The sequence below is a fragment of the Rana temporaria genome, chromosome 3, assembly GCF_905171775.1.
Source record: "Rana temporaria chromosome 3, aRanTem1.1, whole genome shotgun sequence".
Classification (NCBI taxonomy): Eukaryota; Metazoa; Chordata; class Amphibia; order Anura; family Ranidae; genus Rana; species Rana temporaria.
In genome coordinates, this window is record NC_053491.1 from 475,124,565 (window position 1) to 475,147,994 (window position 23,430).

At 43.3% G+C, this 23,430-nt stretch overlaps 2 protein-coding genes across 2 annotated transcripts; both read left to right on the forward strand.

Annotated features, from left to right (window-relative positions):
- Positions 1 to 1,215: 1,215 nt before the first annotated feature.
- On the forward strand, positions 1,216 to 3,069 carry LOC120930701 (piggyBac transposable element-derived protein 4-like). The gene has a single exon (XM_040341876.1). It carries the CDS (start codon positions 1,216 to 1,218, stop codon positions 3,067 to 3,069), a length of 1,854 nt encoding a protein of 617 aa, XP_040197810.1.
- A 12,869-nt stretch (positions 3,070 to 15,938) lies between these two features.
- Positions 15,939 to 16,904, forward strand: LOC120930702 (olfactory receptor 1468-like). Its single transcript, XM_040341877.1, has one exon. The coding sequence runs from the start codon at positions 15,966 to 15,968 to the stop codon at positions 16,902 to 16,904; it is 939 nt and encodes a 312-aa protein (XP_040197811.1). The 5' UTR covers positions 15,939 to 15,965.
- Positions 16,905 to 23,430: the final 6,526 nt, after the last annotated feature.

A 23,430-nucleotide genomic window follows, 5' to 3' on the forward strand; every position in this document is an offset into this window, starting at 1 on the left:
CACTGCATTAGAAAAAAAAAAAAAAGATTTTACCCACGTGACCGGCTGTTTCCAATCACAGCCGGTCACTTCCCTATGGAGGAGGCGCGCGCGGCCCCGAGCGCGTGCTTCTCGGCGATCGGGCGCGCACACTGCGGCAATCGGGCACGAGGCTCGTCCCCTGGACATAGCCTAGTCCCGATCTGGGTAAAGAGCCAATGAAATTTGGCTCTTTACCACGTGACCGGCTGTGTCCAATCACAGCCGGTCACAATTGTAAACAAACAAAGCTGTAACCGCTGTCTCTGGGCTCTCCTCCTCACACACCGATCCTGTGTGAGAAGGAGAATTCAGAAACAGTGAGTTACAGTTTACAGTCTCTACAGTGTCATTATAGTGTCCAGATTGCCCCCCCCGAATAAAGAGTACCTGTCACCCCCCCACCAAAAGTACCCAAGTACCTGTCACCCACCATCAAGAGTACCTGTCACCCCCCACCCCATCAAGAGTACCTGTCACCCCCCCATCAAGAGTACCTGTCACCCCCCCCCCATCAAGAGTACCTGTCACCCCCCCATCAAAAGTACCTGAGTACCTGTCAACCCCCATCAAGAGTACCTGAGTACCCGTCACCCCCCATCAAGAGTACCTGAGTACCCGTCGCCCTCATCAGGAGTACCTCAGTACCTGTCGCCCCCATCAGGAGTACTTTTCGCCTCCATCAGGAGTACCTGAGTACCCGTCGCCTCCATCAGGAGTACCCGAGTACCCGTCGCCCCCATAAAGAGTACCTGTCACCTCCATCAGGAGTACCTGAGTACCCGTCACCCCCATCAAGGGTAATTGTCACCTCCATCAGGAGTACCAGAGTACCTGTCGCCCCCATAAAAAAGGAGTACCCGTCACCCCCATCAAGAGCACCTGTCACCCCCATCAGGAGCACCTGTCACCCCCATCAGAAGTACCTGTCACCCCCATCAGAAGTACCCGAGTACCTGTCACCCCCATAAGGAGTACCTGTCACCTCCATCAGGAGTACCTGTCACCTCCATCAGGAGTACCTGTCACCTCCATCAGGAGTACCTGTCCCGTGAGCTCTATCAGGAGTACCTGTCACCTCCATCAGGAGTACCTGTCACCTCCATCAGGAGTACCTGTCCCGTGAGCCCAGCAGCCAATTTCTAGCTGACGTACAGCCAATTAGTCCCTATCGTGCAGCCCTGTCATACAGCCAACATGTCCAGAAAATTATACACCACAGAAGAGGCATTCAAAATTATAACCCAGAGCGATGAGAGCAGTGGGGAGCTCTCACCGCCCCATAACAGTGCCGAGTCCACTTTCAATTCAGGTTCGGAATACGAGCCTCCTGAAAGCAGTACATCCGAATCGGAGGAGGAAGTAGTCCGTCCAAAAAGACCACGGTCTGAACCCCAGGCAGCTACCAGCAGCGCCGGACATCCCAGTGGCCAAGCAGCAAATGCTAACGGCGCTAGACCCCAGGAGGAAAGGCCCAGTACAAGCTCTGGAATTCCACACCGAGGAAGAAGGGCCCAAACCCATCTACCGGATGGCTTGGCCAACCCGTTGTGGCTGCCTTCTAGTACAGGGTCAGCCACAATCCCCCCTTTCACAGCACAGCCAGGTGTGCAGGCCAACACCGAAGGTTTCTCTGAAATCGATTTTTTTAATTTATTTTTCCCTAATGAGTTCCTTCAAACCATCATAGACCAAACAAATCTTTTTGCCAGTCAGTACATACAAAACAACCCCAACTCATACTATGCCCGCCCGTTTGAATGGAGACCCCTAACAATGGAGGAAATGAGATTGTTTTTAGGCCTTACGCTGAATATGGGGCTTTCAAAAAAAAATGAACTTCATTCGTATTGGTCTAAAAAGCCCATCCTCCATATGCCAATTTTTTCAGCTACGATGTCCAGGTCCCGCTATGACAAGATCATACGGTTCCTGCATTTCTGCGACAACTCGCAGTGCCCCCCCCGAAATCATACAGACTTTGATAGATTATATAAAATTCGCCCCCTAATAGATTTTTTCAATGAGAAGTTTGCTGAACTTTACATCCCGGAACAGAACATCTCTGTGGATGAATCCCTGGTCCATTTCACTGGCCGGCTGGGAATAAAACAGTATATTCCCAGTAAGAGAGCGAGGTACGGCTTGAAGCTAAACAAGCTCTGCGAAAGCTCCTCCGGCTATGTGAATGCCTTTCGTGTGTACGAAGGCAAAGACTCCCAAATCCAGCCCCCTGAGTGTCCATCGTATATGGGAATAAGCGGGAAAATTGTATGGGAGTTGGCATTCCCACTCTTCCAAAAGGGGTATCACATATACGTGGACAATTACTACACTAGCCTGCCCCTTTTTCGCCACCTATTCCTGAATAAAACTTTGGCCTGTGGTACTTCACGTAAAAACAGGAAAGGCTTCCCACAGAGTTTAGTCACCACATGCCTACAAAAAGGGGAATCGGTAAGCCTGAGGAACGAAGAAGTTTTGGCCTTGAAGTGGAGGGATAAGAAAGACGTTTACATGATGTCGACTATCCACAATGACACCTCAGTGGAAATTCACAGGAGACGCCGTACCATTCGAAAGCCTTGCTGTATCAATGAATATAATAAGTTCATGGGGGGGGTGGATCTAAACGATCAAATGCTGCAGCCCTATCTCTCAATGCGAAAGTCAATTTTCTGGTATAAAAAAGTTGCAATATACTTCTTCCATATGGCCCTTTATAATTCATTTGTCACTTATCACAAATCAACAAAAAGACCCATCCCCTTTATCAGATTTATCGAAAATGTTGTCACTGCCCTGATCTATCAGCAAGGCTCTGCCCCACAAAGAATTCGCTCCGATTCTGTCAGCAGACTGCACGAGCGCCATTATCCTGACCATATTCCACCATCAGCAACCGGAAGAAGACGCCAAAAAAGATGTCGGGTGTGCAGCAAACGTGGAATTAGAAAAGACACCAGTTGCTATTGCCCCGACTGTCCCTCCCAACCTGGCCTATGTATGGCACCATGCTTCAAGCAATATCACTCTTTCGAAAATTATTAACCCAAATTCCTAATAGACTGCCACTAGCCCCTCTTTCAATTTCTGTGCTGATTTCCCTGCTGCCTCAACCAACCAACCTAGTGCCTCAACTCAACTGACCCTGGCCTGTTTATCGACTATGCCTCTGCCTGCCGTCTGCATTGTTTATCCGCCATGTTTCTGCCTTTCACGTGAACTGACCCTGGACTGCTTCTCGACTATGCCTCTGCCTGCCGTCTGCATTGTTTATCCGCCATGTTTCTGCCTTTCACATTGAACTGACCCTGGACTGTATCGACTATGCCTCTGCCTACTGCCTATTTCTGCCTTTTACCTGCACTGACCTCGGCTTGTTGACCATGTTTTTGCCTGCCCCTTGGACTGATCTTGCACCCTGCCACACAGGGGTCTCACATATGTGAGGGGCCCCAGAATAGTGTTCGGAGTTCAGAAAACCAGTTTTTGGTTTCTGTGTTCCCATAACAGGGTCTGGTTGCCCGGAGGCTTCAAAGCGATTTGGGTGGGAGAAGCCTCTACCCCTGTCCCCATTATTTCCTGACCGAGGCCCTAAACTTGATGGTCCTGCCTGCTGCCTGGACCAATATTTTGGCTGCACTGACCATATCTCTGCCTGCTGCATGTACTATGGACAGTATTCCTGCCTGCTGCATTGACGATCCTTTCGCTGCTGCTGACCACATCTGCCTGCTACCCGGACCGATGCTCTACTCTGTGGACCACTGCACTACTAAGACAGCAGGTAATATTTTTTTTACTCTTTACTCAGAAGAATGTATTTTGGTTTATAATTGGTATGTACAGTACATGCTATGGGTTAGAAATATGAAGGACCTTCAACAATGTCTTAGGTTGGCAGGAATTTGTGTGTGTAATTTATGCTCCTAGAACGCCTGGAGGTGCTACTTGGATGTTGGACTTCTGTATGTGGCCAGGCTGTGTAAAAGTCCCACACATGTGGTATCGCCATACTCAGGAGGAGCAGCAGAATGTATTTTGGGGTGTCATTGTTGCTATGTACATGCTATGTGTTAGAAATATCTTATAAATGGACAACTTTGTGTAAAAAAAAATGTGTTTTTATTTATTTCCACATTTTCCAAAAACTTCTGGAAAAAAAAGAAATCTTCAAAAGACTAATTATGCCTCATAGATTATACGTTGGGGTGTTAGCTTTCCAAAATGGGGTCACTTTGTTGGCGTTTCCATTGTCCTGGTGCTCCAGGGCCTTCAAAAGTGTAACAGGTAGTTGAGAGATTAGAGGTGTAATTTATGCTCCTAGAACGCCTGAAGGTGCTACTTCAATGTTCGGCCTCTGTATGTGGCTACGCTGTGTAAAAGTCCCACACATGTGGTATCGTCATACTCAGGAGGAGCAGCAGAATGTATTTTGGGGTGTCATTTTTTCTATGTACATGCTATGTGTTAGAAATATCTTATAAATGGACAACTTTGTGTAAAAAAAAATGTGTTTTCATTTTTTTCCCACATTTTCTAAAAACTTCTGGAAAAAAATTAACTCTTCAAAAGACTAATTATGCCTCATAGATTATACGTTGGGGTGTTAGCTTTCCAAAATGGGGTCACTTTGTTGGCGTTTCCATTGTCCTGGTGCTCCAGGGCCTTCAAAAGTGTAACAGGTAGTTGAGAGATTAGAGGCGTAATTTATGCTCCTAGAACGCCTGATGGTGCTACTTCAATGTTCGGCCTCTGTATGTGGCTACGCTGTGTAAAAGTCCCACACATGTGGTATCGTCATACTCAGGAGGAGCAGCAGAATGTATTTTGGGGTGTCATTTTTTCTATGTACATGCTATGTGTTAGAAATATCTTATAAATGGACAACTTTGTGTAAAAAAAAATGTGTTTTCATTTTTTTCCCACATTTTCCAAAAACTTCTGGAAAAAAATTAACTCTTCAAAAGACTAATTATGCCTCATAGATTATACGTTGGGGTGTTAGCTTTCCAAAATGGGGTCACTTTGTTGGCGTTTCCATTGTCCTGGTGCTCCAGGGCCTTCAAAAGTGTAACAGGTAGTTGAGAGATTAGAGGTGTAATTTATGCTCCTAGAACGCCTGATGGTGCTACTTCAATGTTGGGCCTCTGTATGTGGCTACGCTGTGTAAAAGTCCCACACATGTGGTATCGCCATACTCAGGAGGAGCAGCAGAATGTATTTTGGGGTGTCATTTTTGCTATGTACATGCTATGTGTTAGAAATATCTTATAAATGGACAACTTTGTGTAAAAAAAATGTGTTTTCATTTTTTTTTCCACATTTTCCAAAAACTTCTGGAAAAAAATGAACCGTTCAAAAGACTAATTATGCCTCATAGATTATACGTTGGGGTGTTAGCTTTCCAAAATGGGGTCATTTTGTGGGCGTTTCCATTGTCCTGGTGCTCCAGGGCCTTCAAAAGTGTAACAGGTAGTTGAGAGATTAGATGTGTAATTTATGCTCCTAGAACGCCTGAAGGTGCTACTTCAATGTTCGGCCTCTGTATGTGGCTACGCTGTGTAAAAGTCCCACACATGTGGTATCGCCATACTCAGGAGGAGCAGCAGAATGTAATTTGGGGTGTCATTGTAAGTATGCATGTGCTGTGTGAGAGAACTAACTTGTTATTATGACAATTTTGTGTAAAAAAAAAAAAAATCTTAATTTTCCCAAGAATTGTGGGAAAAAATTACAACTTCAAAAAATTCACCATGCCTCTTACTAAATACCTTGGAATGTCTACTTTCCAAAAAGGGGTAATTTGGGGGGTATTTGTACTTTCTTGGCTTGTTAGGGTCTCAAGAAATGATAGGATGTCAGTACATCAGCTGTGATCAGATGTGATAATTTTTCAATGATTTGCACCATAGCTTGTAGACTCTATAACTTTCACAGAGACCAAATAATATCCACTAATTTGGGTTATTTTTACCAAAGATATGTAGCAGTATACATTTTGGCCCAAATTTCTGAAGAAAAATGATTTCTTTGCAAAAATTTAAGATTGAAACTAAAAAAAAGTGTTTTTTTTTCAAAATGTTCTCTCTTTTTTTGCTTATATTGAAAAAAATAAAAAACCCAACGGCGATTAAATACCACCAAAAGAAAGCTCTGTTTGTGAGAACAAAATGATAAAAAATTTGTTTGGATACAATGTAGCATGACTGAGTAATTGTCATTCAAAGTGTGAGAGCACTGAAAGCTGAAAATTGGTCTGGGCAGGAAGGGTATATTAATGCCCTGTATGGAAGTGGTTAACAACCTTAACAACCGATGAGTCATTAACTGTCAATGGGTTTCCCTGATGACAGATCAGTAAAAAAAGAATAGCTTGCCAGTAAAAGGAAGAAAAAAAACACAATTCTGGGGGGATTATTGAGATGAAATTGATACCAATGTTCACTTTTTGTTGTAATATGTGAAAAAAAATGAAAAATTGTGTGTCCCCCCAAAAATACAAACCATCCAGACCCATATACAAGCATGCAGCCTGGTAGGTCAGGAAAGGGTGAGGGGTGAGGGAGTGCCCCCTTTCCTGAACCATACCAGGGCACATGCCCTCAACATAGGGAGTGGGTGCTTTGGGGCAGGGGGCCCCCCACCCAAAGCTGCTTGTCTCCATGTTGATGGGGACAATGGCCTCATCCCCACAACCATGGCTGGTGGTTGTGGGGGTCTGCAGTCTGGAGTCTTCTTGGAATCTGGAAGTCCCCTTTAACAAGGGCCCCAGATCCCAGCCTCCCCTATGTGAATGAGTATGGGGTACATAGTACCCCTATCCATTTACCAAAAATGTATGAAAACGTAATAAAAACAGAGAACGTTTTTGACAATTCCTTTACTAATGTAAATCCATGGTCAATCACGCCGCCCACCTCACCTGAAAAAAATGCTTCCATCGTCCTTGAAGGCTGGTTGCCTACTGCAGGCTAAGCCATTTGACAGTTTTTATATAGGTGGCACCGCCCCTTCTGACATTACTGACATTACTGACCCAGCATGCATGCACCGGTTTGTGACATCAGAAGGGGCGGTGCCACTAAGTGACATAGCCAGGTGGCACCGCCCCTCACCTATTTCAGAACTGTCAAATGGCTTAGCCTGCAGTAGCCTTCATGGATGGTGAGAGAATGTTTTTATGTGCAGTGGGCAGCATGATTGACCATGGATTTACATCGGGGGCACTGTCAAAAACTGTCGGTGTTTTTATTACTTTTTGACACTTTTTTGGTGAATGGTTACCCATACTAATTCACATGGGTTGACGGAATCTGGAGCCCCCTTGTTAAAGGGGGCTTCCAGATTCCAATAAGGCCCCTGCCCACAGCCACCAGCCACATTTGTGGGAATTGTCATGGGAAAAATGGTGCTTTGGGGTGCTCAGGAGGGAGGGAGGGAGCTTGCCTCCCCTTTCGTGACCTGTGAGGCTCCATTCTCGCATAACAATCTGGTATAAATTTTGGGGGGACCCCATACCATTTTTTTTATAATTTTGGTGTGGGGTTCCTTTAAAAATCCATACCAGACCCAGAGGGCTTTGTATGGAAAGGGGGGAAGCCCACAACGTTCAATAGGCGGGTGTCGGCAATTGGAACAGTAAGACATTTTAAATAGAATTTGACTAAGGGGACCCCCTCAGGCACTATATTTAAAGGAGTTTTTCATTTTTATTGTTGCACTTTAAGCCTAATTAAAACCACTGCTCCTGAAATTTTTTTATTGCATTGATACATGTCCTCCAGGACAGTACCCAGACCCCCATAACCTTTGTCTGCCCGATAAATGTGCATTTATTACTTTTTTGGAAAGATCATATTTAATGGCTGATGTTGAATTGACCACCTCTTGTGGTGCAGATCTTTTATAACTTTGAGATAATGTTGATCTGGTAAGAAGTTGAGCACCTTATTTGTGTTATAATTAATAATTAGACAATAAAGTCATCACAGGGTGGACATTCTTGTCCTGCTATTTTAGTGAAAAAAAAAGTTTCACTAAAAGCCTGTCATTACTCACACATGTATTCGTTGACAGCCCTCTGTTGCATGTGCATCCGATGCAGAAATACCAAAGTTGAGTTTCACCTGGTGGGCATGTCACAAACCACAAAAGTGGTTTACGGGTATGTGTATGACCGCCTAAAATTCAAACTCTTCTGGCCTGCATTAGCAGATTTTCCAACCCTGGGTACATATTTAAGAAACACTGCACTACCAGAACGTGTGCCACCTCTAGGCCTGTCCCTGCAGAGCTGCAAGAATCTCTGCTCTGGTGTGACTCCTGTCCCCTACACAGACTCACTGAGGCACTGCATGTCACCTTTTAGCTTGACTCATTGAATAGCCCCTTGAACACTTAGGAGGTACTCGTGGTTCATAGGACAATTAAGCCGAGGAGGGGAAATAAATCGTCCCTGACCATGCTTGGTGGACCATGTGTCAGCAGTAAGGTGGACCTTGAGGCTGACTGCCTTTCCCAACCATGCCACAACATTGCTTTCCACGTGATGGTACAGAGCTGGAATGGCCTTACGTGCAAAGAAATAGCGACTGGGAACCTGCCATTGTGGTACAGCACATTCTGCAAAATCGCAGAAAGGGGGCAGAATTCACCAGACAGAAAGGCAGGAGTTGTAAATCCAGAAGCTTTGACAAGCTTGAACTTAGATGTTGGGCATGTGGGTGGCAGTGACTATATTTTTTTATTCAGCTGTCAGCGGAAAAAAAAGAAAAAATATATATGTTTTATACATATTCATATACATGTATATATATATATATATATATATATATATATATATATACACACACACACACACACACACATTATATTATAGTATCACCATCTAGTTTGCTGTGTGGGACATACTTCAACAATATTAACCATTCACTGACATCAAGATAAATTTCATGATTTTAATCTGAATTAATAATTTTTCAATTGTATCTCTTAATGCTATTTTACATTCATGCAGCTTATGCTGCAATTGATTGTCCTATTTTATAAGATATGTCTATTTTACTGAAATAAACTCTCATTATATTTATAATCATTATATTTTTCTTTCTTAAATCCTTGCAGACCTGTACTCTAGAGAGCTCTATTAATATCTTTAGATGTTGTCTATTTAAGCAGAGACTATATATGACCGAACAGATTGTGGTGATACCAGCTAATGGTAATTTGATAGCAAAGATGTAATATTTTTCCACTGAGGACTTTAAGCATAACACTTTTCTATGTATTCTTCATAAGTGGCAGATATGAGATTTTGAATTAGACTGAAATAGTTTATTGTAAGTTGGATTTTTATTTTGAGAATTTTTAAGTGTTTTAAAATGACAATCAATCTCTTGAGCGACTTCTGTAAAACCAGCCTGTTGAAAGATTTCTACTTGATCAGTGCCGCTCTCTAGCCAGCGGTGCTGTTGAGTGTATTCTGATGGCGAGAAAGCCTCCCAGCTGTCAGAATACAATAACTTTATAAGAGGGTTTCCATAAATCCACCTTGAATGTGTGAATAGGGGAATCAAATAAATTTTATTTTGTTTAACCCACTAGTAGATTGCAAGAAAATTAATCATGTATGGCCTGCCTAATGCCGTGTACACACGGTTGGAATATCCAACAAGAAAAGTCTGATGTGAGCTTTTGGTCGGATATTGTGTAGGCTCTACCTGACTTTTTCCGACAACAAAAATTTGAGAGTTGTTCTCAATTTTTCCGACAAGAAAAATTCTGATGCACAAAAAAACATGCATGCTCTAAATCAATTTGACGCATGAACTTCATTTTTCTCGGCTCGTTGTAGTATTGTACGTCACCGTGTTCTTGGCGGTCGGAATTTTGTGTGGCCGTGTGTATGCAACACAAGTTTGAGCCAACATTCCATCGGAAAAAAATCCACAGATTTCTTGTCAGATTTTCTGATCGTGTGTACGTAGCATATGACTTTTTTTGGTATTCTGTCTTAATTAATTTCCTATAGAAAAAAGCCCTGCGACTTATGCTGTGCACCCACTCTGTAGCATTGACAAGTGCAGACTCTACCGATCCGTGGAAAAAAAAGGGCTTGGAGCGGTACTTTTTTCCACAGGTCAGCGCAGAGTCTGCACCTGTCAGTGCTACAGGGTGGGAGCACTGTATAGGTTGCAGGGCTTGGAGCTGTACTTTTTTCAATTGTTTGCCATTTCCTGGACTTTGCCCAGCTTGGTACCTGCTCCGCCCACCACCTTCTGCACCGTCATTCTCCAGTTTTGAGTGCCTCCGCACCATGGATCTCTCTGTGCACATGACGCCCATTGCATCCATGTTTCAATAAATTGCCTATCAGAGTGCGGCAGTCCAGGATCATTTCTTTGTTCCATTAATTAATTTCCTGTTTGTGTTTTTTTTTATTATCAGCTGTCAAATGTAACAAAATGTTTAAAGTTTGCAATTTACACTTAATAGCTTATTTTTTTTTTAAAGAAGAATTCCAGGTATGGCATTTTTTACTTAGTTTATATACCACTTGGACCAATAATGTAACTATGCATATAACATACCTGTGGGATCCCTCTAAAAGCTAGAAATCGCTGTGAGCACAGTGAGCTCCACTAGCTTCCAGGTCCCAAGCCAAACAGCTGCCCTCCTGCATTATGGAGGTTGGCCACTGGAAACACCAACACCCTTCTTCCTCTGGCAGCAGATGCAATCCAGACACTTTAATCTCTATTAACCTGTTTCCAGAAACCAGCCTCTTTGTTCATACTTTATTTGGAATGTCCACTCTGTCTGTAACATGCTCACCTCTTTCCATTAACTATTTATCTCCAACTCATTTAACCTACTGGTCATTACTGAAAACTTTGCATCAGGGATCTAACTCTGCCTCTTCAGCTTCCCTCTCCCATGACAGCCTCTATTGGACTCCCTGACTCAGACCCAGTGGATCAAAAAGGGGCAGAGTTGGAATTTTTCTGTCCCCACAAAGAACTTTTAAAGTTTTACCTTCACCTCATATCCCTTCAACCAGCAAACTTTTTTCAACCCATAGGAACTTTTGCTACTCCCCTTCTCTGATCTATTCTGCTACTGATGACCTCTATATCAAAATCTTAACCCTTTCTTAACCTAACCTGGTCACTTCTGTTTACAGCAGCTTTCTCTCATCTTCACTGGATATACTTCTTGCCTTCACTACATGCGGAATTAGGTCCCGACCACTACAATCCAGCAAGCAGGTGAAACCAGAAATATAAAACAAGATAGCCACATTAATTAGCAAGTATGGCTTAAAACAAGGTCACTGAAAGATTTTACCCTGTATAAAACTGCCCAACGAAAATATAACACCTGCCTACACCCTTTAAAACAGACATAGTTACATAGTTAGTCAAGTTGAAAAAAGACACAAGTCCATCCAGTTCACCCATAAAAAAAAAATAATAATAATATCATATAATCCCATATACCCAATTCTATACCTAGAGCTGATCCAGAGGAAGGCGAAAAACCCCAGCAGTGCATGATCCAATTTGCTACAGCAGGGGAAAAAAATTCCTCCCTGATCCCCCGAGAGGCTATCTGATATTCTCCGGATCAACTTTACCTATAAATGTTAGTACTCAGTTATATTATGTACATCTAGGAAAGAATCCAGGCCTTTCTTAAAGCAATCTACTGAGCTGGCCAGAAGAGGGAGTCTATTCCACATTTTCACAGCTCTTACTGTGAAGAAACCTTTCCGTATTTGGAGATGAAATCTCTTTTCCTCTAGATGCAAAGAGTGCCCCCTTGTCCTTTGAGTTGATCGTAAAGTGAATAACTCGACACCAAGTTCACTATATGGACCCCTTATAAATTTGTACATGTTGATCATATCCCCCTTAATCTCCTCTTCTCAAGAGTGAATAAATTCAGTTCCTCTAATCTTTCCTCATAGCTGAGCTCCTCCATGCCTCTTATCAGTTTTGTTGCCCTTCTCTGCACTTTCTCCAGTTCCCCAATATCCTTTTTGAGAACTGGGGCCCAAAACTGAACTGCATATTCCAGATGAGGTCTTACTAATGATTTGTACAGGGGCAAAATTATGGCCCAGATTCACAGAGAGCAAGGCACACATTACGCCACCGTAGAGCAAACACTGTACACCACACCAACGTAGTGCAGAGAGGCAAGCATTGCATTTAGTAAGCCAGTGCTCCAAACGCTGCACCAGCGTGGCGTAGGTTTTGAAGGCGCACACCGGCGTAGGTGGAAGTGGACGTGACCCCATGCAAATGATGGGCCGAGCGCCAGACAGGTATGTATCACGAACGGCGCATGCGCCGTGACATAGATGCATACACAGCACCCCCCTGCGCCTGCTCACAACCACGCCGGCACAACTGCCTAAGCTACGTCGGATCACTGCGCATGCCGTGAACATAACAAACGCCCAGCCAGACACGCGTCCAACGCACAATACGCCAGCTTGTGTTCCCTGGTGCAGACCTGTGCATGTCTGTTGCCGGGTTGCACCTCATTTATGGGGAATAACGTTACACCAGACGTACAACTTATGTGCATCTCGCGTAGCATGCGCCGGGCACACACACATTCGTAAATCAGCGTATTTCCCTCATTTGCATGTTTGAATGGCTAATCAATGGGAGCAGCACCCTGCGCCCAGCCCATATGTGCACCCACCATACGCTGGCATGTACAAGCTACGTTGGCGGGGTGTAGCCTGTTTTTAGGCGCATGTTGGTTCGTGGGTCTGCCACACACATATACGCCGGTGCATATTGGCACTTTCGTCGGCGTAACATGTTATACGTCGGCGTAAGTGCTTTGTGAATCTGGGCCTATATGTCTCTATCTGGAGTCCATAACTCTCTCAATACAATAAAGAACTCTGCTTGCTTTGGAAACCACAGCTTGGTATTGCATGGCATTATTGAGCTTATGATCTACCAAAACCACCAGATCCTTCTCCACTATGGATCCCCCCAGTTGTACTCCCCCTAGTATGTATGATGCATGCATATTCTTAACCCCCAAGTGCATAACTTTACATTTATCAACATTAAACCTCATTTGCCACATAGTCGCCCAATTAGACCTCATTTATCACTCTCTCATCCAGTTCTCAATAACGCTCTTTACCCCTACTACATTTATTCTCTACTTCCCCCACTGCTGCCACTAACTAACTCATTCATTGCACAGGACATTGCCTATCATTTAAAAAACAAGATAAACACAATTCATGGTTGAGATTGCCATTGTCTTGTTATCTCCACCAGTTACCATCTCTACCTACCACCAAACTATGCTCTTTTTACCCAGTCACTTTTCTCACCATCCTAACCACCAGCCATCTGGACCCCATTTATCCACAAGTACTCCAACCTTTTACTTTATTCCATGCTTTCCCACTCACATCTTCAATGTCTCTCACTCTCTCTCTCTGCTGGCACCTTCCTCTGCCCTCTAAAACATGCACTGGTCATTCCGTTACCTAAAAAGCCCTCATTGGACACCACCAGTCTAAACAACCTAAGACCCATCTTTTTTTTCTCCAATTTACTGCCAAATGCCTAGTCTGCAAGTGTCTAAGCTGCTACCTCACTGATAACAATCTTCCGAACAACAATCCACAGAAAATGTCCTTCTAAAACTCACTAATGGCATACTAACTTATAAAACCAATCTTCAATACTCACTTATCTTACTTTTATACCTTTCTACTGCCTTCAACATAGCTGATTACCCACTCCTTCTAAAAAAAAAATCCACTCCCTTGGCCTCCAAGACTCTTTTTTATGGGGTCTCCTCCTCTATGCATTTGTTTCCCCTACAGCTCTACATCCTCCTCTTTTCTTCCGTATTCCATTGGGCTCCCCCAAGGCTTTGTCCTTGGACCCCTTCTGTTCTCTATATACTTATTTTCCCCATGTCTAACATGTCGTTCAATACCACATCTATGCCCATGATGCTCAAATGTATCTCTTTTCGACTCATTTTACCCCTTAAGTCTCCTTGCTCATAAATAATATATTAATTAACATATCAGTATGGAAGTCAAACCACTTTCTAAAATGTATTCTTTCAAAACTACCCCCAACCCCCATATCTCCTCCCCAGAGTTTCTAATGAGATCATTAGCACCACAATTCTTCTTTTTCCTCCTATCATGGGTCTAGGTGTAATCCTGCACTCCAACCTCTCCTTTCAGTCCCTCATTCATTGCCCAAATCTTGCTGCCTACACCTATGTAACATTTCCAAAATACATACCTACCTGAAGTATGATTAGCAGCAAAACTTTTTTAGGTTTGAAGTTAAGAAGGATTAGATACTGGTTAGGTTTGTATTTCTTTCTATTTCCTTGTTGGAGAGATTCAATCTCTTTATTTATAATGGTGATCATAATCAGTGAAAGTTAAAGAAAATCTTACATTTTAAGTGGTCACTATAACAGGGATAGAGAGGAATTGAGACAGTAGCTCTGACCTTGGTTATTCCAGGGATTTCCCTCACTTTTGAGGGATTTCATTGTACTTCCTGTTGTGACTTTGGAAAGAGAAGAGAAATCTCGCCAATGGGACACAAGTGACAAAAAAAAACAATCAGGGTTCTGGTCTTCCCATAGCCTATCCAATGTAAGAAAAAAAGTTTTGCCTTCAGTTCTACATTAATCAATGATACCACCAAGCTACTTTTTCACTCTCTTTCTCTCACCTCGGCCACTGAAACTCTTTCCTGTTTGGCCTCCCTCTACACAGGCTACTTCCTTACAGCCTATCATGAAGGTTGCTGTCAGACTCATCCACTATATCAACCGTTTAATGTCTGCCATCTCTCTCCACCAATCCCTCCACTGGCTTCCGAACACCCAACAAATAAAATTCTAAATATTAACAATAGCTTACAAAGTCATTTGCAGCTTTGCCTCCAGCTACATCATCAACCTCATCTCAAAATATCAACCACAACATCTGCTTCGCTCCTCCCAAGACCTCCTGTTCTCTAGCTCCCTTTTCACCTAGTACCATAGTCACCTCCAGGACTTCTTCCTAGCCTCTCCCATCCTCTTCAGCTCCTTACCTTAATCTGTCTGACTATCTCCTATTCTGTCTACCTTCAGGTGATTCCCTGAAAATTCATAATTTTAGGGAAGCAAATAATGCCTCCCGTAACTTTCAAATCAATCTTACTTTCGCCCACAACCCATCCCCGCACAATTACCACCTATTTTATAATTTTACCATCTCTTTAGATGTGCAGGGGCCCCATTACCCTCTTGTCATAAATAGTATTGCAGTTGTACTGTCTTCTTTTATTTTTTTAAAGTGTTTCCCAAACTTTTGGCGGTATATAAATGCAATTTTATACTAATATGTAATACCTACTCCTGATAACTGTTGTTATTGGAAAAATGATCTCAATTGAAATATTTACATAGTTTTGTTGTCGTGACAACTAAGTATATTGGATTCTCCTTCATGTTTAATGCTAATGACAGTAGTCACTAGGACAAAGAAAAAGAGTGAATCTCTCATGCCTCGTACACACGCTCGGAATTTCCAACGGGAAAAAGTCAGTCGGAAAATCCAGATGGGGAAAAAGAGCTGGTTCTCTTTTTTTTTGCCGGGTTTTTTTGGCAGCTTTTCTGTCAAAAAATTGCGAGGGAGCATACACACGGCCGGGGTTCCCGGCCAAAAGCTCTCATTGCAGTTTTCCCATGGGAAAACCAGGTCGTGTGTACGGGGTATTATACGGGACACAGACAGCAAGACAAAAGCTACCAAGGGTTCAAACCTTTCACAACTCTATGCAAAACTAAGCTTTAGTTACGTTGTAAGACACATTTTTTTATACTTTGAAAATTATTGTTATATTTTATTATATTTTAAATGTTTTTTTTCTATTATGACACAGATCATGCTTAAAAGTAATATTACAACAATATCCTTGTTGGGATTCCACAATATGGGCAAATTTAACCTATTGGTTTTCACGTTAATCCTTATGATATATTGTGCAGCAATATGCGGAAACCTTCTAATCATCACATTGGTGTCCTACAGCAAATCCCTCCATTCTCCCATGTATTTTTTTCTCTCCCAACTGTCTGTATCTGACATCATATTGATTACCAATATTGCTCCTAACATGCTTAATATTGTACTACATGGGCAGACATCCATATCCTTCCCTGGATGCATCACACAGCTTTATGTTTTTGCTTTGTCTGAGACATTTGAATGTTTTATTCTGACAGTGATGTCCTACGACCGCTATCTAGCCATTTGTTATCCTCTGCATTATGTCTCCATTATGAGTCAAGTTCTTTGCATTGCGCTTGTTTTTGCAGCCTGGCTGTTAAGCAGTTCTTTAACATCTTTTATAATTCATGGTGTGTGTTCATTAGAATTCTGTGGGCCAAATACTATTGACCAATTCTTCTGTGATTTTTATCCTTTGATGAAACTTTCTTGTTCAGACACATCCATTGTCCGGATGGAATCCACGTTGCTTTGTACTGCTGTCATAGTCTTGCCATTCCTCTTGATAGTCCTTTCATATATATACATTGCTTTAACTATATTAAAGATATCATCTATTTCAGGGAGACTGAAATCCTTTTCTACTTGCAGTTCCCATCTGACAGTTGTGTCCATATTTTATGGGACTCTAATCTCCATGTATGTCCTTCCAAATGAAGGACAGTCACAGATGATCAGTAAAATACTGTCCTTATTGTACACAGTGTTTACTCCTTTTATAAACCCTTTTATATACAGTTTGAGGAATAAAGACATCAAAAATGCTTTGGGGTATATAACTCATACTAAAAAAAGTCTGTGAGGCTTTTGCAAAAAAAATAAAAAATACAATTCCAGTTATATTAAGAATAAGGCAGTAAATCCTAACCTTTCCTGGTGCCTGGGTCACTGCATTGTTTGTGGATACAGTTTGGGCACATCATGGGATCCACTAAAATCTGAGCTCTCCAATGCCAGGATCGACTTTGGGCCCCAATGATTACCAACATAGTGGCCAGTGGAAGGGGTTTAAAGAAACTAATGGAGCTTTATTTTCTAGTGCCACCCCTTTGTTAGGACCTCCCTGGTTTTAGGTTTTTGGGGCAGGGACATTTGGTCCTCCAGTTATTTTTAATGTTATACAATATTGGTATACCACTTAAGGAGTCGGTTTAACTGAAAATTGCACGCGATACCCTGTACCCAAACAAAATTGATGTATTTTTTTTCTCCACAAATAGAGCTTTCTTTTGGTGGTATTTGATCAACTCTGCGGTTTTTATTTTTTGCGCAATAAACAAAAACATTTCTTCAATGGTTTAGGCTGATATATATTCTTTTACATTTAATTTGCATATATTAATTGGTTTGTGCAAAAGTTATAGTGCCTACAAAAAAGGAAATAGATTTATGGCATTTGTATTTTATTTTTACTAGTGATGGCAGCAATCTGCAATTTCTTTTTTGCGGGACTGTGACAGATCAGACACTTTTGACACATTTTTGGGACCATTGACATTTATACAGCGAACAGAGCTATACAAATACACTGATTACTGTGTAGATGACACTGGTAGGGAAGGGGTTAACACTAAGGGTGATCAAGGGGTTAAATGTGTTCCCTCCTGTGTGTTTCTAACTGTATAGGGATGAGACTGACTAGAGGAGGAACCAGATCGCTGTTCCTACTTAGTGACTCGCTGAGAGGCGGAGCTGGGTGTCGGTCCAGGCATGTTGGCGGATCCCGACCATATGGTTGTGATCTTTCCCCAGCCTGGACTGGCTCTGTGACATCAGCCTCAGTGGATTTCGCCCGCTGTCTGCTGAAAATGGGTCACAGGAGCGCAGAATGAACTGCACTCATGTGATCCACAGGATAAAAACAGCAAAATGAGCTCTGACCGTACTTCTACTTTAAAGTCTACTAAATAAACTGGCTCATTATAAGCAATATTTTTTTTATTTACATTGTCTTCTTCAACAGTGCTGTGCCCTACCATGGTGTGAAGTGGGTTTTGTGCCAACCAAGGTTTCTTATCCAGACAGATTGAGGGGCTCCAGGGTGCTTGTGTCATACAGAGCAAACTCTTTTTGTTTCTTTGGGGATAGATAAAACCTGGTTTTGGTCCTGGAGTCTGGAAGTCTCCAATCCTAGGTTCAGATTTTGTGGACAGCAAGTACACTGATTGTGCCTGTGTGTACAGGGCTTGTCTTAAAATTGTAACTTGTGTTCAAAGCTTCACCCTGCTGGACAGAGAAGGATGCAGCCAAACAGTCTGGAGGGCTTCACCAAGAAAACAGATGGGAGTCAGTGCAGTAGGGAGCTGCTTGGTGCATACACATAGTTTGTGTGAGAAGACTGTCTGGAGGAGACCAACATGACCCAGACTATTGAGGCACGATCATTTTTGGGTTGTAAAAAACAACGTTTTTCAGGCTCTAGAAAAAACAATGTTTTTGTCAACTTGATCATTAAAACGGCCTTGCCTACACACGAACGTGGAAAAAAAATGCTATAGCAAAGCTTGGTGACGTACAACACATACGACAGCGTTATAAAGGGGAAGTTCCATTCGGATGACGCCACCATTTGGACTGCTTTAGCTGATTTTGTGTAAAAGACGATTTGCGCTTTTCTGTCTGTTACAGCGTGATGAATGTGCTTACTCCATTACGAATGGTAGATTTACCAGAACGAGCACTCCCGTCTCATAACTTGTTTCTGAGCATGCACAGGATTTTTCACATCGTTAAAGCCCACACGCGACCATTTTTTACAACCCAAAAAATGACAACGTTAAAAACGTGAAAAAATAGAGCATGTTCGAATTTTTTTTTTTGGCTGTTTTTCAGAACCTGAAAAATGCTCTGAAGCCCACACACAAGATTTAAGCTAATGGCTGTGTCCTTAACCACTTACCCCCCGGACCATATTGCTGCCCAAAGACCAGAGTACTTTTTGCGATTAGGGACTGCGTCGCTTTAACAGACAATTGCGCGGCCGTGCGACGTGGCTCCCAAACAAAATTGGCGTCCTTTTTTTCCCACAAATAGAGCTTTCTTTTGGTGGTATTTGATCACCTCTGCGTTTTTTATTTTTTGCGCTATAAACAGAAATAGAGCGACAATTTTGAAAAAAAATGAATATATTTTACGTTTTGCTGTAATAAATACCCCCCCAAAAATATATAAAAAAACTTTTTTTTTTCCTCAGTTTAGGCCGATACGTATTCTTCTACATATTTTTCGTAAAAAAAAAATCGCAATAAGCGTTTATTGATTGGTTTGCGCAAAAGTTATAGCGTTTACAAAATAGGGGGTATTTTTATGTCATTTTTATTAATATATATTTTTTACTAGTAATGGCGGCGATCAGCGATTTTTTTTCGGTATTGCGACATTATGGCGGACAGTTCGGACACTTTTGACACATTTTTGGGACCATTGGCATTTTTATAGCGATCAGTGCTATAAAAATGCATTTGATTACTATAAAAATGCCACTGGCAGTGAAGGGGTTAACACTAGGGGGCGGGGAAGGGGTTAAGTATGCCTGGGTGTGTTCTTACTGTGGGGGGGGGGGGGGGCCTCACTAGGGGAAACACTGATCTTCTGTTCATACATTGTATGAACAGAAGATCAGCATTTCCCCTGCTGACAGGACCGAGAGCTGTGTGTTTACACACACAGCTCCCGGTCCCCGCTCTGTACCGAGCGATCGCGTGTGCCCGGTGGCGATCGCGCCCGCCGGGCACACGCATGGGAGTCGGGGGCGAGCGGGGGGCCCGGCGGCTGAGAGAGAGGACGTTATACTACGTGCTCTCGCCCAGCCGAGCCGACCTGCCGACGTAGAACGGCGGTGCGTGGTCGGCTAGTGGTTAATGTTCCATCATTTTAAGGTGGTTCCCATGCTTCATTTATATAGTGTTCAACATTCACAATAAATGCTACATTTTATTATAACTACATTTTGAAAGACTTACAGTGCCTTGCAAAAAAATCCCCCCCCCCCCCCCTGGCTTTTAACTTTTTTTTTTTACATTACAGCCTTTAGTTCAATGTTTTTTTAATCTGAATTATATGTGATGGATCAGAACACAATAGTCTAAGTTGGTGAAGTAAAATTTGAAAAATATATACATAAAACTATTTTTCAGAAAAAATGATAATTGGCATGTGCGTATGTATTCACTCTTTGTTATAAAGCCCATAAAAAGCTCTGGTGCAACCAATCACCTTCAGAAGTCACATAATTAGTGAAATGTAGTCCACCTGTGTGCAATCTAAGTGTCACATGATCTGTCATTACATAGACACACCTTTTTGAAAGTCCCCAGAGGGTGCAACACCTAAGCAAGAGGCACCACTAACCAAACACTGCCATGAAGACCAAGGAACTCTCCAAACAAGTAAGGGACAATGTTGTTGAGAAGTACAAGTCAGGGTTAGGTTATAAATAAATATCCAAATCTTTGATGATCCCTAGGAGCCCCATCAAATCTATCATAAGCAAATGGAAAGAACATGGCACAACAGCAAACCTGCCAAGAGATGGCCGCACACCAAAACTCACGGACCAGGCAAGGAGGGCATTAATCTGAGAGGCAGCACAGAGACCTATGGTAACCCTGGAGGAGCTGCAGAGTTCTACAGCAGAGACTGGAGTATCTGTATGTAAGCTACCCCCGCAGGAGCCGCTGGTTGTTGTTGGGATTGGCGTATTAAGTTACCTCCGTGTTGTCTAGGGGTGTATTAGAGTAGAATTGAGCAGTGAGCGAATGTCCAGTCAATGAAGGAAGATTTTGAAATGCTTTATTTTCGGCCCAACATAGCCAACATCAACATCAAATACGGAGAAAAGGTTGATGAAGCAGGAGATAACTTTGCAGTATCAGGCCTGGATATGAACCGGGCAACCCTGCTCTCAGTAGTATCAATCACAGTTCGTCGCCACTCCAGCCAGAGTGGGTGAAGTGCCCCCGGACAGACCTCTGCCACAAGCCTGGCAGCCAAAGCGTCACTTTAGATTGCTGGGAGGAACAAGCCTCTGCCACAGACCTGGCTCTAGGGCCTCTGCCACAGGCCTATTACTTGAATGAGCTAAATGGACGAATTGAGCAAATCCTCCCAGTAGATTAAACATAGGTCACCGGATGACAGCAAAGAGTACCTGTCAGCATTCTGGCCACCAGATTACCGATGGTTCGTTCAAGCCCTGTTAGACAACCAGCCTCTGGGTTCTCCTCAAGCCAACCCCCCATTGAATGGCACCCAGCCTGGGATCTTTTCAGCAAAGTGGGGGGCCCAGTAAGTCACTGGGGCCCCTCTCAGGAACATGGAGCTCCGCGTAGAATGCGACCCCGGCCTGGAAGGCCATATTGCCGGGGTCCGTTGTATGTTCACACCCTAAAGGTGGGTACCGCACCTGGAACCTGGAACCCTCGAAGAACCAAAGAAAATGGCGTCTGCCACAGATATACTCTCCCCCAGCATGCCCCACGAGGGAAAAGTTCTCTAATTGGCTTCTGGGGAAAAGCGGCTCCGCCAGAACCCATCTAGCGCCACCTGTTGCCCAGGGGTGGAAACGACACCCCTGGAGCGCAGACTGACCCACAGGACAGTTCAGGAATGACAGCAGCCCAAATTTAACAAATTGTGAATGGGAGCAAAATAACTCTCCCATTCCCCACTAACTTTAGCGTAGTGCCCATACTGAAAGTAAGGGGGCGCTACATACTCCCCCCACTTGAAATGACACTGTCCCCAGTGTCCTAAGACATTCAAGCCTGAATGCCAGCCTGATACTTGCTAACCAGAAAAAGGGGGGGAAAGTAAAAAGCATAATTTAAAACATTAAATTACAATATTGAAAATTTAGGATAACATAAGACATACGAACATACACAACCCTATCTATCTAGCTGCCCATTCTCCACAGTGTTGATAGTAGGTGGGTCCAGAAAACCTGCATAGGAAATATAAAACATACACAATATACAATATAGAATTCCTATCTATTTACAACCTCCAAGGTCAGAATTGAGACTGCACGCTCACGTCTGAACTCAAAATCTCCTTTCCTCCCAGGGAGTCCTAAATGTAAGTGCTTGAGCAATCTTTACTCTGTACTCTGTTTGCAAGAATCTAAAGATATAAAGGAACTGTATGTAAATTTCTGTCCTGCAATGTAAACATTGCAGAACACTGCCCTTAGCGGTCAGTGCGCTGGTACGACGGCAGTCCAGTTTAAGTGCAAAGAAATAGCAGCAAAAGGGAAGTGAACAGGTAGAACAATTATTTTCTTGTTGAATCTTCTGGTACTGCTGTAAATAAGTTGGCAAGGACCCCCTCTAACTGACTGAACCCAACCCCTCCAAAGTTCTTCACAATAGTTCTGATTTGGATCCGGAGAGGCCAGGGGGAAAAGGGAAAACTTGGAGAAACAACAAAAGTGGGGGCAAAGAAAATCCTTGTCCAAAACTTATTCAAGGTTAGTAAGCTATGCAAAGCCCACATGTATTTTACTTATAAAATTGGGGGTCAGGCAAAATGACAATGTCACCATTTTCTGTGGACTTGGTGACTAAAAACACTCGATCCTCTCTCCCAGGAAATTTCAGCACAACACGATCTCTAAAGATATGTCGGCCCCAGCTCCAGTCGCGTTGGCATCTCTCAAATCTGTCTTTCAAATGAGGCAGCCTTGGGTCTGCACCCACAAGGATACGAGGCACTTTTAAATATGACCAAATGGCTTCCTGGCACCAAGCTTCCCATTCTTGGTCAATCTGTGACAAAAGGGAAGGTGGCACATACGGATATTTGTATCCATATTCAGTAGAAACCCTTTGGATTACCACATACTGTAAGTGAGCCAACTTGGGTAGGTTCCGCGGGTCTCCTCGTCCCTGCAGCACTAAAGCATCTGGTGCCCTTCTCAATATGGGAGCAACAAGGGGCACAGGGGTGGTGAGTGAGATAGGGGGAACAGAAATAGACTCACCGACTCCCCAGGTTAGCTGCGGAACGTTCACGGATGACTGCTGAGACCCACGGGATGCGCTCCGGCCGGAACGCTTCTTCCTCCTCCGAGTACCAGGGATGGCACGGGATTCTCCAAGGCCTTGCAATTCCGGGAACCTTGGTTCAAATAAACTTTCCAGTGTGTCCTCATCTTCAGACACAGAATCAAGCTCGGAGGAGTGCAGCTCTTCCGCAGGTGTATGGCTGCAAGGTTTGGCTGTTGGATCTTTGGGTTGATCAGGCAAGGAGTGTCTGGAGGGTAGGCCTCGACCGCAGCCGCGGGAGGCTGGAACAGGTCCCACTTCGATTGAAGTACGCCACACGGA